Below are 16,398 nucleotides of genomic sequence, written 5' to 3' on the forward strand. Positions count from 1 at the left end.
CAAATATGAAGCAGCGTTTTACCTTTTCTTTTTGCTTGAGCAATGACATCCGCTGCACCTTTGCTCATTACTTTTGTGACATACAAGGGGCAGTTGGCTTGCTTTGCTATTGTGATTGCACGGTACACTGCCTCTGCTTCAACCTTGGGAAACGAGAACATAACCAGACTGTTAAGGCATAACTGCCTTAAAACATCTCTTTTAGTTGAATGGACATGAACAGAGAGTACTCTAAAGCTCTAAATAGGTCCATTTGAAGACCTAAAGACATTACCTCCTCTGGGTGGCTGAGAACATGCCCTTCTGGTCCTGTAATCCCAAGTTCCAACAGTCTCTTTTGCTCCTAGGTAAATGAAGATGAATGAGAGAAGCAGTAAGTAACATGAACAGCTTGTCTAAACTCATCTGGGATCTGAAATACTATATTCAGAAACACTTGTAAGGTTGTGAAGATTCCTGACTACTATCCCTGAGTATGTTTATGTCCATGACAACTGAAGCATCTTATTAAAAGGTATAACATCTTCCTACAATTAATCTCATGCCACTACCTTAGCATAGAAGCACACTAATAGTTTGACAACATAATAGTGTTTTCATTTGTTTAGAAACAATTAAGTACAAATGATGACCAAGGATCGGTTTTTCCTGAACCACTAATTCATACATCTTAGGTGCACTGTAGAGCAGGAAGCTGAATGCTGAGCAGCCCAATTACACAGGGCATTGTTATCCTTTTCAAAATCTTGAGGGACTTGTGAAGTCCCACACGTCTTAGCTGTGATAACAGTTTATACAGGTCATATCAAACAAGCATAGAGAAAATTTCTGTATATTCCCCCATTTACAGAGGGGTGTTACAATTTTAATTAGCACTGATTTTCGCATTCTTCTGCTTATGGTACCATTTTCCCCTGTGTGCTTATCTCGAGGTAGTAGGCACTTACTGAGCCAAATGCTTACAACATATGGAATCCAGTAAGAGGAAAAAGTGAGTTCCTTGCTCGTAGCACTACCCAAAGCACCGTTCTGGAGAGAGAGTTAGGAGCAAGCAATGTACATTCCGTTAGTAAACTAGGAACCTCTCCCTCCTAGTACCCACATGTAGCAATATAAAGGGGCAGGGGTGGCACAGGCACTAAGGTGCATGGTTGACAGCCTGAAGATCATACATTCAAAGACACAGCAGAAGCACTCACAACAAGGCCTGTCAGATTCCAATGAAATCTCCAAATTCTGGTAAATATCTTGTCCCAAGGATGTGAAAAAGGAAAGGAAGTGATATAAAGTTATTTGTGCCAAGTCAGAAAGATGAAAACATCCCTGCTGAAGCTCTGAATACTGAATAAACAATGCTGCCATGGACTGCATTTCATCCAGGTTTTTGTTGAGGGTTAAAAAACTTCTCTTATTAAGTTTCAAATAGTGTAATTCTTTATCAGGGAACATACCAAATTCACACATCCCCTGGGTGTGCTGGCTTCAATCCTTCTTCATCAGCACTGCCTGTGATTTGTATAGCCCTGGGTCCTAGCTATCTCTGGGTGGGTGCAGTCACTTTTTCCTGTTACCACCTCCTTAACTATCGGGGACTTCATATTATTTAGGGTATAGGCCAAAAGACTCTGGCATACATATAGGGCTTATCTAAGTGTTCACTAATGCACAGTAGTTACTGTGCATTTAGTTCAGTACTTGCTTAATGAAGTACTAACTAAATTTGCAGTAACTACAGTTACTGTGCAGTAGTGTGGGTGCATGGGTTTTTTGTGATAGTTATTGCATAATAGCCTAATAAAACAGCACAGTAGCATATTAACATGGTTTTTGACCAGCACACTACTGCACCATGTTATTAGGCTACTGCACAGTAAGCGTCTTATGTAGACACACACAGAGCTGAATCCAAGTTCTCTTCATGTTTCTGAAGCACATGCCTAAATAAATAGGATAATGATTTTTATAGCACAGTCTCCTTTAGACTTCCCCCATATTTAGGTGTTCTCATGACATTAAAGGCTCATGTTTAGCTAGTAGTTGATCACTGTGATGAATTGCATGGCCATGTTTACTAAATAGTCCTACAGACCAGATCCTGTAGCTCTTAAAAGATCTATTCTTATGTGATTTTCATTAGTGTACCCCCTGGGTGCATCTGCATGTGCATTATGTTTAATACTTCTAATATGAGGTACTACATAAATGCACAGTAGCAACAGCACACAGTCTTTGTGTGTTGCTAAATGCTCAGTAGACTCCTTCTACTGTGCGCTAGCCCAGTTTTTGCTGTGACATGCTAATACACAGTAGAATGAGTCTACTACGCATTGTCTCATGTAGATGCACCCTCTGTGTTCCTTTTGCAGATTCCCTGAAGCTCATCCACAGAGCTCTAATGTCATCAAGCTGGCAGCTTCAAGAAATACTTTTGAAGACAGAACTTCTTGGAATTACAGCCAGTTAAAAGAGAATGTTTGTCAGTTAAAATCCTAAAGAGGGAATCTGCTATTAAGCTCAGTCTTGTTTGTTATTACAAAGGCCTTTTGAAGTATTGGGAAACAGTATTTAGTCTGAAACTTTCCTTGCATTTAACATGGCCATTCAGTTACCTGAGATAATTTAGAATGAATGGCAAGTTTATTTTTATTCTGTGTTGTTTATTCCCAACATTTATTTTGCATTTTTTCCTGTTCAAAAAATAAAAAGCAGCTGGATGAAAATGAATAGACCCTTGCAATGAAGGTATCAGCAGGGCAAACAGAACTCTGGTGTGCATCAGCTGATGCATTGCCAACACATCCAGAGTGTGCTTCTCCCTCTGTGCTCAGCATTGGTGAGGCTGCAACTGGAGTATTGTGCCCAGTTTTGGGCACTGCACTTCAAGAAGGATGCAGATAAGCTTGAGAGGGTGCAGAGAAGGGCTACCCACATGGTTAGGGGCCTTGGAGGATAGGCCCTATGAGAAGAGACTCTGGGAATTAGGCTTGTTCAATCTGAAGAAGATGACGCTGTGAGGTGACTTGATAGCCACCTACAAGTATGTCAGCGGGGAACACCAAGATCTGGGGGAGCAACTCTTCAAGAAGGTACCCCTTGGGAGGATGAGGACCAATTGTCACAGATTAACAAAGGGGAGATTTAGATTGGATATAAGGAAGAACTTCTTCTCCATAACTGGAGCCTGGAACACACTCCCAGCAGAGGTGGTAGAGTCGCCAGCCTTGGAGATGTTCAAGAGGAGGCTGGATAAGTACCTCGTTGAGCTACTCTGAGCTCATTAACCTCCTGCCTATGGCAGGGGACCAGACCTGATGATCTTCCAGGTCCCTTCCAGTCCACTGATTCTATGATTCTTTGAATGCAAAACACTCCTTTCTTGCTATTTGCCCTTATATTTGCAAGTATGGACCCAGGTGAAATGCACATTATTGTAAAAGCCCAAAATCTCCTTAACTTTCAGGATGGGATCCTCAGAGCTCTAAACAAAACAGGAATAAACATCTCCGAAGACAAACCTTAGTGAAGCATGAAGCCCTGAAATGTCCATAGCAAATGCATATATTTATACATCTGTGAGGATAATAATAGAGTACATGCAAACAGGATGCATCTGCTTTTAAATACAAAGTCCAGGTGCTCTTCCAAAGATTCTTCTTCCAGTGCACAGTGTCATACCAGGATTTGCTATCAGACCATTTCTTTCTAAACTCAGGTTATCAGATTATCCTGGAGGTCAAATCCAGCCCAGAAGGATGAGGCAGGAAAGGTGGTGTGTGGAGCGTACCATCTCTGTATTCCCCACAGGCCCCAGTAAGGCAGTGTGCAAACCTAACATTGCAAGAAGTACTTGAAAAAGATATAAACTTCTATACTAGCAGCTAAACTGCAGACCCAATGGAGCTTGCTCTTATAGTGGTTTTGTAATGCGCATCGCTCATAAACCATCAAAATCAATGACAGTTTCTCCCAGTGATTTCAGTATAATGACTTAAGTAATACCATGACGGGCCACATGTGCTGGGTGGGCACATGCTGCTCCTGTCACAAAAAACAGCCATGTGGCCCTAGCAACATATACCTTCTGGCCTGATTTCTGCCATTTTCTACTGAACTAACTGAATGACCATAATACTGGAAATGTATCTGGTTCTGCTCTGCTTTCCACTGCTCTTCAAGCAACTGGATCTTTTATAAGTAATATTTTGCTTTAAATAACTACATTACAAATACTCTTTAATATAAAGGAATATATATACCATACCTCATCAATGATGTCTCCATTTTCAGCATGAACTTGGGCAATGGCACCCAACTCTCGAATAATGCTAAATATTTCATACATCTGTCAAGAAAAAAAAAAGAATATCCCAGGGTCAGAGTGGTCAAATCTTATATTCTAAATATAGCTGATTATTTGTATTGCAAGTCAATGGTTCTGCGTTACCTGGGCATCAGTGCACTGGAGTTTGTCTTTGTACGCCATGAAAACTAGAAAGGAGTTCACACCTTTAAAAAAAATTACACATGTATTTATTATTACAGCTAAGAGCAAAGATCTAGAGATGGGCTGAAGAGACAGTGTTCATTTCTAGGGAAGGTTTTTAGGTTAGTGTGTAAGATAGAAATGGACTCTGGCCTTGGCTTTAGGTTTGGGGAGAAGAACCTGCAAATCTAGTGTGTGTTCTTGTGAAGCTCAGGCTTTAAATGTGGATTATGAAACATAAGTTGTAGGTAAACCACTATCAGGAGAGATCAAATTCATAGATCTAAAATTCATCTTGTCCCCAGAAGGGGTTTAAATTGTGCAAGCTGATGTTAGCTAATACCGAATAGTTATACTTTAATTATTTTATTAACTGCAATATACTGCAAAGGGAGATCCTCTGCTATCAAAGAACTGTTATTTAGTTAGAGAATACATATATAGCATCTATGTGTACTGTATTCCAGAAGACTCCTTCTTCATTTCTACACAATGTGTGATGCAATTCTTTTAGTGGTGTGTCATGACATACTTTGCTATTGGGTTTTTTTTGTAAGTGGATAAAAGTCAATGATTTTTAAATCATGGTCACTCTAGGGAATACTTTACATTTTACTGATGTATGTGACAAAGTATGAAAAAATGGCCACTTTGAGTGCTGGACAGCTCTTCATTAACTCAGCCACTCAAAAATGTAATGGGAGAGTCACTAAAAATTCCATGTTAAGTGACAATTTCTGTCTCTGGGTGTAAAACTGTAATTTCCACTTAAGTCAGTTCTGTGCAGACATATCTGAAAGTAAGATGCAATCTAAATAAGTGCAATCAGTGGAATGTATGTAATCTTGTGGCATATATGGTTTCCAAAGTACACTGGAGGGCATCTTTGGGTTCTTACACAGAGGGATTTCAGGTACAAGTTAACTAGTCTGCTAGATCTACTTGCCCAGTCTTGTAATTCCTTACTTTGGCAAAGCTAGTGGAAAGTTAGTGGGAAGCTTCTCTGTGTAAGAAGCTTAGAACTGGGCTCAAGCCACCAAAGTACTACATTACAGGGATACATGTTTTCCAAAGTACTGCATTATAGGGATGCAAATTGCCCTAGAAGAATCTGTTCCTTTTTCTTGTTTTAGCTTTCATACTTTCTTGTTGTTAGAACGCTATTATTTTTGTCCTTACCTCTGTCTTTTACTAGGGCTTCCAGCTCTTCTTTGATGCTCTCATGCCAGCGAGTGATGTCAATATGCAGTGAATAATCACAGCAAGCTTTGCTATCAGCACATTCTTTCCATTGATCATATGCAGCAAGTAGGTTCATTCCAGAGTCAGGGAATACATGATCAACTGAAGAAATATTACAGATAATCAGCAACCTTTACACTTTCTGAAGTTTGGTGCAAGATTATCCCTTACAACTATAACGTTCTAATTTTAACCCAGTATCTACTTATTTAACTTGGTTTTCTATGGCAGGAAAGAGAAATTTGAATTCAAATTAATTTTAGAACTAGAATTACAAATATAAGATATCTAATATCTCAAAATATAGTCAAATACCATTAAAACTGAGGATGAGACCAACAGAAGATGATCATTCAAAGTTATGGCTGATATTCAAACCTAAAATCATAGGGCATCTATACACATGCCCAGTGCCTGCATGCATCGGAGCAGACTCAATTAGACACAGAGTAGCAGCCTCAGCATCTCATTTATTCACCATCCCATGCTTCAAAATGGTAGCAGGGGTGCTTTAACTAAGTTCTCGGGTGCTGCTCTAATTACAGTGCCCCTCCCTCCTCTTGGAGCACATGTAAAGAGTCCCATACTGCCAAGATATTATACCAACTTGAGACAGGTATGTGATCTCATATGTACAATGGACCAGTTCTGGTCTTGGAAGTTTGTGCACAGCTGCTTTGACCTAATCAGTGGGCAATTGAGCACCGTCCATGCCACTGGTAGTGTATTTTCCTGTTCAGCTCTGCCTATACTTCTCCGTATTGACCTGGAAAACTTACATTGTTGAGATTATGCCTTCACTTAGCAAAGCAATGTCAGGAATTGATTGGTAAATATGTATGTTCTATTTGCAATGAGATTTTGGTGGAGACTGAGAAAAAGAAAACCAAAATTGTTTTCAATTTTAACCTAAACAAAATTTTAACTCAAGACCTTGGAGTTGAAAAACTCATCAAAATATTTGACTAACCAAGTCACATTTTTTCCACCCTATATAAAACAAGCTGTAAAAATACACATTTTTTTACTGTAAAAGGCCTAGGAATAGAGGTACTTGCTATTCCTCATTACTGTAAAGGTGTTTCATAATTAAGTGGAAGTTCTTTATTTTAAAAAAGCAGGTAGTATTAAATAGGGCACAATACATCATTAATTAAGCACACTTTTAACTAACATGGTCAAACTACATTCTTTTCTGTCCTACGTTAATAATCTCTAACGTAGCAAAAGACCAAATCTATTGCTTTAAGACATCAATAAGAATTCATTTCAATGATGTTACATACTTATCATGGTTGTTCCCCCTGCTAGGGCTGCTTTTGTGCCTTGATAGAAGTCATCAGCAGAGGTCATTCCCATTACAGGCATTTGTAGTCTTGTGTGGACATCTATTCCACCCGGCATAACTATCTGGCCATAGGCATCAACAGTTCTTACACCACCAGGAACTATTAGATTTTCACCAATTTGCCTGAAGACAGAATGAAGATACTCTATTAGTTGCAAGTAACTTTTAAACAAAAATATTAGTTTATTTTGTTAAAACATGTATGCAAGGCAAAAGAAGTGGTTTCTCCATTCTACTCAGTATTGACAAGGCCTTATCTGGAGTACTGTGCCCAACTTTGGGCACACCACACTTTTTACAAAAGATACAGACAAATAGAAAAGAGTTCAGAGGAGAGCAGCAAAATAATGAGAACTCTAGAAAACAGGACATACAAGAAGTGGTTGGAAGAACTGGATTTAGGCTACAGCTGAGAAGACGAGCGGGGGATTTAACAGCAGTCTTCAAATACAAAAATGCTTGTTATAAAGATGATGGCAATCTGTTGTTCCGTGTGTTCACAGGGGACAGGACATGAAGCAAGAGGTTAAAATTGCGACTGGGGAGATTCATATTGCTTTAAGAAAAAAAGTTTCTGATTAGGAGAGTGGTTAAGCACCCTGTGGAATCTGTTATTGAAGGACTCTTAAATGCAGAGTAGGCAAACATTTGTTTGGGATTGTTTAGATGAAGGTGCTCAACCTTTTTGGTCCATAGGCTGGATGACATGGCCAGGGATTAAGCACCCCTGGTTTAGATTGATGATCCAACGATAAACTGGGGGTTGGACTAGATGATCTCTCAAGATCCCTTCCAGCTTTGTTTTCCTCTGATTCTACACTTCTGTGACTCCATGTGTGCATTTGTGAATTTCCATCAGCTTCCCCGGACTGCTGCCCTTGTATATTAGAGATCTTTTCACTTGGAAAATGGAGAAAAGTTAAAACTATTTAAACCTCTGAGTATCTGACATTTCTCCCTGCCTCCACTCATACTTCTCATAAGGTCACATAGCTCATAAACCATCCTTTTTTCAAAGGAAGACTGCCCATTCAAACTCTGTAGCTATACTTCTTGACCACTGTGACAGACAAGGTTCTTTGGGTAGAGGTGATATCTTTTTATTAGATCAACTAAGTAGTTGGAAAACTTCTTCTTTGCAAGCTTTCTGGCACAAACACCCTTCTTCAGCCATAAGGAGAGTCTGAAGAAAGGTGTTTGTGCCAGAAAGCTTGCAAAGATTTTTTCCAATTATTTAATTTGTCTAATAAAAGATATCACATCTACCCAAGGAACCTTGTCTGCCTATGTTCTTAGACCCCCATGGCTACACCAACAGCCCTTGACTACTGTGATATAGGTTATAGCTGTGTAAGTCTAGAAGCAAAGGCATCCAAAACCCTTGAGGAAGAGGCAATATTTTTATTAAACCAATTAGTTGCAATTTTTTTTTTTAATTTGCAAGCTTTTGGGCAAGCAAGCAAACACTCTTCTTGAGGCAAAAGAGAAGTCAAAGATTGTAAAATTTCTCCCAAGTAGAAATGAAACTGCATATTAAACAGGAGAGCAGAAGGATGTTATGGGACCACTGTGAGGCACTCTCTTACCTCCATTGAGGAAACATTGCCTTGAAAACTTTCTCAACCCAGTTTCATCCGATTTTTGTCTATTGGATGGTACTGAAGAACACCATGAGGCCCTCACCAGTATAACACCTCCAATGTGACCTATATCCCTTGTCAGTCAGTGTTATAATCCTGGATCACTCACTAAGGGACAGACATTAGACATAAACCAGTTTAAGTGATCAGAAACTGGTTTAAACCTGTAACAGAATATATATAAGTTCAGTGCCTATAAACCAGTTTGAAAATGGCTGAAACTGGTTTGAGATAAACCTGGTTGTATGTAGTATCAGACTTAACTGATTTGGGTCAAACCGGTTTATGCAATGTCTGTCCTGGACCCCTTCCTGATTTAAATTAAATCAGACACCAGCATCCCAGCATGCTCTCTGGGCTGGGCGGGGCTCCCTGCCCCACAGCAGGGCTGGCTCCTCCCCTCTGCTCCCTGGCTGTAGCTTCGGCACAGACTGCAGGCATCCCTCCTCCCCTTTCGCTCTGCCTACAGACACCTCTCAGCATTAGCTAGCAGATCACATGGTGGCTGGCTATGGTCTGTACTGTGGCAAACAGCACAGAATCAACAGGGAGCTGGTAATGTCCCTCTGTTGTTTTCTTAATGAGGTGACGATAAACACTGTGTTATCAATTCTGTCGCAGGGCACCTCAGTGCCTGCTCCTAGAGAGGAGAAACTGCCAGGGAGAGAGAGAGCGAGCCCTGGCATGTCATAACAAGCCCAGCTGAGGGGTTGCCAGGGTAACAGGCGCAGCTGCTGGTTGCCGGAGCAACTAAGGGGAGCCAGTTGCCTGTAGGGGGCAGGGCCTGGCCCTTATAAAGCCCAGGGCTGAGGCCAGGCTGGCAGTTCTCTGCCAGCAGCCGGAGAGGTAGGAGCTCCCTCGGCCGAGAGATGGGTAGAAGCCCGATGGCCAGTACAGCTCATGAGCGCTCCAAAGGTTGGAGTAATGGTGCTAGGTTATAGCCAGGCGGCTTACTTTGTAGTGGCTAGGTGCCATAGGTTTTAGTTGTAGCCAGGAGGCTTGCAGTATATTTTGTGATTGTTTATTACACCGGAGGCTTGGGGGAGGCTGTAGGGGTTGGAGGAGGCCTCATAGGGACCCCAGAGAGTGTGGGGTGCCCTAGCGCCAAGAGGGCGCACTGTCCTCATAGGGACCCCATAGGGGTGGGGTACCCCAGCGCCAGTGAGGGCGCAGTCTAGCGCCAGGAGGGTGCATTATCCTCACGGCGCCAGTGAAGGCGCAGCTTACACATCAGTGCAGGCGCAACTGGCAGTAAGGAGCGCAACCAGTGGGTTGTGGGTGCAACCAGTGGGTTGCAGACGGGGGACACAGACCCCGGGTTGTGTGCGGGGTACGTAGACCCCAGCCCCAGAGAGAGGGGCAATTTTATCAGGGAGCCCAAGGTGGGCACGGCGAGCCCCAAAGAGGGGGAGCACCATATTGGTCTATTGAGAAGCCCAAGGTGGACACGGTGAGCCCCAAAGAGGGGGAGCACCATATTGTTCTATTGAGGAGCCCAAGGTGGGCACGGCGAGCCCTGAAGAGGGGGAGTGCCATATTAGGGAGCCCAGGATGGGCGCAGCAGATGCCAGCAAGGGCGTCACTTACGGGGTGCATAGACCCCAGCCCCAGGGAGGGGGTGATTACTGAGGAGCCCAAGAGGGGCCATACTGGGGAGCCCTAGAGCGGCAATACTGAGGAACCCCGAGAGGGGCAATGTTTGAGAGGCCCAAGAGGGGCCCGATTGAGAAACCCAGGGCAGGAGGAGCGAGCCTGGTAACAGGCTAGCACCGCGGAAAACCCAGGACAGGGAAAGGGTGCTGCGGTGGACCCAGACAGAAAGGGTTAGCAGTACAGCGTCCCAGAGAAGGGCAAGGTGCTGAGGTTGCCCTGAGAGGACGGGGAGTAGCAGTGCGGTGAGCCCGTACTAGAAAGGGTAGTGGTGCGGTGGGCCCAATAGACTGGTGGCTAGAGAGGACATCCCAGAGGGGACTGCCCTATTGTACAGAAGGCCCAAGAGCGGGCGTGTATTTTGACCTAACAACGTCTTTCCCAACAGCGAGGCTTGGGGCGTGGTATTAGGGGTGGTAGGAGCCACGCGTAGCCCAAAAGGCTAGGGTGCCTGGGGAGCACCCATTACACCGGGAGACCCCAGGGGGTCCAGGAACACACAGGGACAGAGGTCCTGAGTAGCCGTGCCCAGGAAGTCATAGGCAGCCTCCCAACCTTATATTTACCAGCAAGACGTGGCAGACGAGAATTAGAGGGTGCCTTGGGCTGGCCTTGACACGGAGCGAGGGACCTCGAGGAGATCACAGCCCTCCTAAAGGACCCCGCCGTGACAAATTTCCTATTGGGATGGTCAGAAGAGGGGGGAATCCCTCCCTAATCAAAGTGTCCTGCCGGGGCCTAGTCACAACCCCCTCAGCTCAGCACTGAGAAAGGGAAGGGAGGGCTGCTTTACTGCCCCCTGGCTTCTAGCCTGAGCCACTGCAGGCATGTGCCTGCATTTCTGGGATGTCTGTTCAGTTACAAAGTGATTTAGCTTAGCCAGATTAGACTAACTTGCAAAGACTGAATCAATTCAGGCTCAGACTTTTTGAATGTCTGTCCCTAGCCTAACAATTTACCAGTTATGGCAAATTATGTGGGGACTTTTTGTTTTGAACACATATCCACCAGGAATTAAGATAATTTTACAACTGACCTTCTGGTATTCATGAAGTCCATAAAAGCAAGTAAAAGCTATACATTCAACCTAACAACCTCCTATACAGGTCAGCATTACTACAATAACTTGTATTACTCTCTGCTGTAGGGTTTCTTTCCACTTGCAAATAAACACTAATGCATATTTCTTTGGACTTTTTCTTCCTATATCGTATAACTACTGATTCCCCCTCCCCCCCTGCCAAGTATGTTTGAATATCTTTATGGGAAATTCAAATATTTCAAGAAAACGTACTTCTTAGGAAATTACACCAACAACATGTTCGTTATGTAAATTACAATACCAAATATATTTTGAGCCACTTACTTTATCAAACCGTCTTCCACATAAATTTCTGCATAAAATGACTGATCATCGTTGACAATCTTTCCTCCTTTGATTAGAAGTCGGTCACTCTAATGGAAAAATGTGTTTTCTAAGATTACTTTATTTAGAAGTTATTTTACTCATTATGAACCTTCATGCTGAATAATTACCTATAATTGCCTACTGAAAATAGTCTGGGACATAATATTTTGTACTTCAATCAGTCATATTGAGTTTAAAAACATATCCAAACATTCCATTTCAAAGTTGATTGTATTCGACATAAAAATGCAGATACACATTTAAAACCAAAATAAAATCTAATCCAGATACAAATAAAATATTATTTATCATATTCAAATCAAACATGGCACAAGCCTGGAGAACTAACTGGATATGACACAGATAATCTTTCATTAATTGCACACCCATACTCCCCCTCAGTGCTTGCCTGAACATTTTTGGGAGGTCCTGCAAAGTAACTCTTGGTCTGCCCTCTGACTCCTGCCTATATGATCCCACCAGTAAATGAATGACCATCCTGATAATTTGGGAGAAATGATCCTCTGGGGACACTTCCATTAACTGACTCATTTACATTACAAAGGAACTCTAGATCATTATCAGCCTCCTACAGTAGATGTGAGAACCAAACATTATTTGTGCTATGGTCTATGTTTAGTTGCCATTATTTCAAAAACTTTTCCAAGGGACAACTGTTTGGCTATGCCATTAATCTGAGGCTGCTAGGCCTCTTTCAAACACTACTCCTGGAGGACTGTGCTTCCTGGTGAATTTTAGCACTTAGATAAGTGACTTACAACCATTACCTAATTAATTATCATAGTCTTGTTCTAAGGATTGTAACTATTAATATCTCTGTTTTCCTAATGAGGAAACTGAAGCAGAAAGGCTAAGCAGTTGTCTGAGGCCACAGAGTCACTGTCAAAGCTGGGATTAAAATGTAATTGTTAGCTGCCCTCAGCACCACAGCTCAGCCCACTAAGATATATTGCTTGTCATATTAATGAGCTTCTACCCACTGTGGCCAATAGCCATTTCGGCTACTGAGAAGAGAGACCATCTCATTTGCTGGAAGACAGCTTGCCACACTCAAGCTTAGTAGCAGTTCAGGTTAAAAAAACCCTCTGCCCCCAAAAAATGTGTAAGTCTGAGGTTCTTCCAGAAAGCTAGAAGTTTATGAACATGAATTGGCAAATCTTTTTGGCCAGATACAGTGGGGATGAATACTGGGGCAACTGTGCTCTGCTGAGAAATTATTCACTTTTTTTCCCAACCTTAGTAATCATTTCATGTTCGTTTACAATGTTACATTTATCTTTGCAAAGAAAACAATTAGAAACTCACTTCTGGAAAGGAAACTAGAAATTAAGCTTAACATTCCACATCTCGCAAACAGATTTCCTTGCCATAGATTTCACATATCCCAAAGGAATCTGTCATTGTCTTCACTGGAAGCTTAATGACCAGAGAAACTTAGGACTGAAAGGGAACTTCTTAGCCACTCTGTCAAGTTCCTAGCCATCAAAACAACCAAGTTATTCAATCCCTTTCATGAACCTATCAAATTGTGTCTTCAAAAAAGCAAGGATTTTAAAACAGCTTGCAAAGCATGAGAACTGCAGGGCCTGGCTCATCTTGTTTAAAAGTTGAACTGCAGTAATCGCGACTTGTATGCTGAGCCCAGAGTTTACTCTCAGGGTTAAAATGCCCTGTTCTATGGCTTCTGAAGCACAGATCAAAATAACTACTGGCTAAGACAATGCCTGCAAGAGTGGGTTACAGGCTCAGAGAAACGTGCCCACATAAAACTGAAAACACAAAACTATGTTGGAGTCCTGCTTTTTGGTAGGGGTCACTGAGGGATGGATAAATTCACTAAATAACATTGTTGTGTTTATGAAACTTCCAAGCCTCCCATTTCAATGATCCTCCACAGTCATTAACAGATATATGTTAAATGTTCTTTTCTAATCATTAAAAACTGAAACAAAGAGCACACATAGGAGCTCAATAGGTCTCCTTTTCCTCCTCCTCTGTGCAAATGTACTGGCCACGCCCTGTCCTGGGAGCACACCCCCTCTGTAACAATCACAGAAGGCCAGATGTGGTAACAGAGCTTGTCCTCAATGAATTTCTTTATAGCCTAAGACAGAGAAAGGCTGTTTCTCACTGGCAAAATCAATCAGCAAATAAAGAATTTTAAAGGGGACTCAGCCCTATCTCTAACTCCCTGTGGTTCATTTTGAAAACTGTGAGCCAGCCAGGAGGAATGATTTCTCTTCATCTCAACCAAAAATCCTGGGAAATCAGAGTAGAAAGGCCTCTTTTAAAAAACAAGGGGGTGAGTGGCACCTTCCTCCAAAGTACAAGTCATGAGAGGAGGGTGTAGTGAAATCTGTTTAAGTCACTGGCATGGTCAAGAGAATTCCCTTTTAATATTTTTAGCATGAGGACTGAGCCAAAACCCATTAACCAGTGGTAAGCTGATGATGGGGTCTAGGCAGCTGATGGGGAAAGAGGGAGTTAATTTACATACAATTCCTATTAAATGTAGGATAGCAACAAAACAAAAGCTTCTACCTCCTGGTTCCCTCCCTCCCCGCTTCCAGCTAGTTTAGAGACATAATGCACTGGGTCTGTAAACAGTCCCCCCCACTCAAGGAAATCTGTGTTTGCCTCTTAAAAATGAATGTTAGCTCCTTCAGTAGCTTGGCTTGGGTGTGGAAGATAATCAGCACATGTAGATGAGGTCTGAAAAGCAGCTGTCTGGTGGAGAGTGTCTGACGGAGGAGACAAAGCTGCCTAAACCCCTCCGAGTCCAAGCCAGGTTAGGTCCAACAAAGGAAGGCAGTCATTCTCCAAAGGGCCTCTTGGTAACAAGGGCCTAACGCCAGCCCGGGGAACAATTTCCAGCTGCCTCGTATTACACACTCCTGGGAAGGGTTTTGTTTGGGAGCTGACTCCCACCACCCCGGCTGTGTCAGCGCGGTAGCTGGTGGCCTTGCAGGCTGCGGTATAATGGGGGCTATGAATAAACACGCTCCTGGGAGGCACCTAAGACGTCCCAGGGTGCCCGCACAGAGGGGCTGCTCAGCCGAGGAGATGAAAGACTGAAAGGCTTCCTCCAGGGCCGTGACCAAGGCGGGGAGCCCAGCCCTGCCGAGGCTCAGCCGAGCTCCCGCGCTGCCTCGGGCCGGGCCGGGGGCGCTCGGAAAGGACGAGCCGGAGCCCGGGCGGCGGAGCGGGCAGGCCCCGCCGCGTTGTTCGGCAGCGGCCCGGCCTCCCCTTGCGGCCTCCGGTGCCCCCTCCGCCACGGATCCCCGGCCCCGGCCCGGGCCCTGCCCCGGCGCGGCTCACCGTGATGCGGGAGATGCTCTTCTTGCCCTGGTGCGACATCTCCCCCGCGCCCGCAGCGAGCCGGGGGCTGCCGGGCCGGCTCCGTGCGCTGCGGCTGCGGCTGCGTGCGCGCTGCTCCCCGCCGGCCGCGGTTGTGGGCGGCTCGGTGGCTCCCCCTGGCCCGGCCGCCCCGCGCCGCGCCGCGCTTCGCAGCTGCCTCATTAGCATGCCCGGCACACGCCGCCGCCCCGCCCGGCGCCGCGCCGCGCCTCCCCGACGGGGCTAGACGGCCCCGGCCATGGGGATGCGGGCGGGCGGCGGTGCAGGGCAGGGCCCCCCGGTCCCGTCTCACCTGCTCGCAGCCGCGGGGCAGGTCCCCGGCGGGCGGGGGCAGCGGCGGGCCCGGCCTCTGCCCCTCCGCGGCGCCGGGCTGCGCTCGGAGCGGAGGGGACCTTCCTTCTCCTCCGCTGCCGCCGCCGCCGCCGCCGGGCTTGGCCCCGCGCAGGGCCTCGAAGTCCAGCGTCTTGTTCTCGAAGGCGCCCTCCACGCGGCAGAACATGCCGCCGGCCTCGCGCCGCCCCCGCGGGCTGCCCCCGCGCAGCGCCGCCGGCCGCCCGGCCTGGCACTCGCGCTCGGGCTCCGGCAGGGGCAGGGGCTCGCCCATGGAGCGGCGCGGGCGCTGTCCGCGGGCGGCGGTGCTGAACGCGGCGCGGGGTCAGCAGGGGGCCGGGGCCGGGGCCGGGGCCATGCCCGGCTCAGCGCCTCGCGCGCCGCTCCCGAGCGCGGAATGAGGCTGAACTCGGGTCCCACCCGCGCCTGCTGCACTAACTCAGGCACCGGCCACGCCCCGGCGGCTCCAACCTGCCCCGGCTGGAGTGCGACCCCCCCGGGAAGAAAACCACCTGATCGGGGGCAGTGTCTGCAGCGCTGTCGGTGCGGTCGCCGGGGGCTGCCTGGGGAGGCTGAGCGGCAGGTTGTGGAAGTCTCGAGCAGGACGGGCGCCGCGTGTGCAGCTCGTGAGTCCCGGAGGCCAGCCCAGAGCCCCTGATCTTACTTTTCAGCCTCTGTATTTATTCTTGCCCCGGCTTGTCCCTGTTTTTTGCTTACAGACCAAACCAAACCCACTTGTCTCACGTTATTACTATCCCATCCAACGGAATGATGTAGTTACACGTGCTTGAATAGCGTTTGCACTGATAGTTTACTCGGAGTGCGCTTTTCTAATTGGAGTAGTAGTTACATCTGGAGGGAATGTCTTAAGTATTGTTCAGCTGATTAAGGCTTTCACACACACAGGTGCGGTAGTTGT

At 45.5% G+C, this 16,398-nt stretch overlaps 1 protein-coding gene across 2 annotated transcripts in view; it reads right to left on the reverse strand.

Annotated features, from left to right (window-relative positions):
* Positions 1 to 15,257, reverse strand: part of DPYSL4 (dihydropyrimidinase like 4) — a 30,976-nt gene extending 15,719 nt beyond the window's left edge. The window contains exons 1-8 of one of the 2 annotated variants that reach the window (XM_019482912.2): positions 15,111 to 15,257; positions 11,730 to 11,818; positions 7,012 to 7,196; positions 5,663 to 5,827; positions 4,445 to 4,506; positions 4,262 to 4,342; positions 275 to 343; positions 23 to 143 (exon numbers count right to left, since the gene is read on the reverse strand). In XM_019482912.2, coding sequence (XP_019338457.2) covers positions 23 to 143; positions 275 to 343; positions 4,262 to 4,342; positions 4,445 to 4,506; positions 5,663 to 5,827; positions 7,012 to 7,196; positions 11,730 to 11,818; positions 15,111 to 15,149 — 811 coding nt within the window. In that variant the 5' untranslated portion in view covers positions 15,150 to 15,257. Of the gene's footprint in view, positions 1 to 22; positions 144 to 274; positions 344 to 4,261; positions 4,343 to 4,444; positions 4,507 to 5,662; positions 5,828 to 7,011; positions 7,197 to 8,659; positions 8,822 to 11,729; positions 11,819 to 15,110 lie in introns of those variants that run through there. The other variant, XM_019482913.2, reaches the window with a different exon arrangement.
* Between the last annotated feature and the right edge of the window lie 1,141 nt (positions 15,258 to 16,398).

This window comes from Alligator mississippiensis, chromosome 6 (assembly GCF_030867095.1).
Source record: "Alligator mississippiensis isolate rAllMis1 chromosome 6, rAllMis1, whole genome shotgun sequence".
NCBI classification, from domain to species: Eukaryota; Metazoa; Chordata; order Crocodylia; family Alligatoridae; genus Alligator; species Alligator mississippiensis.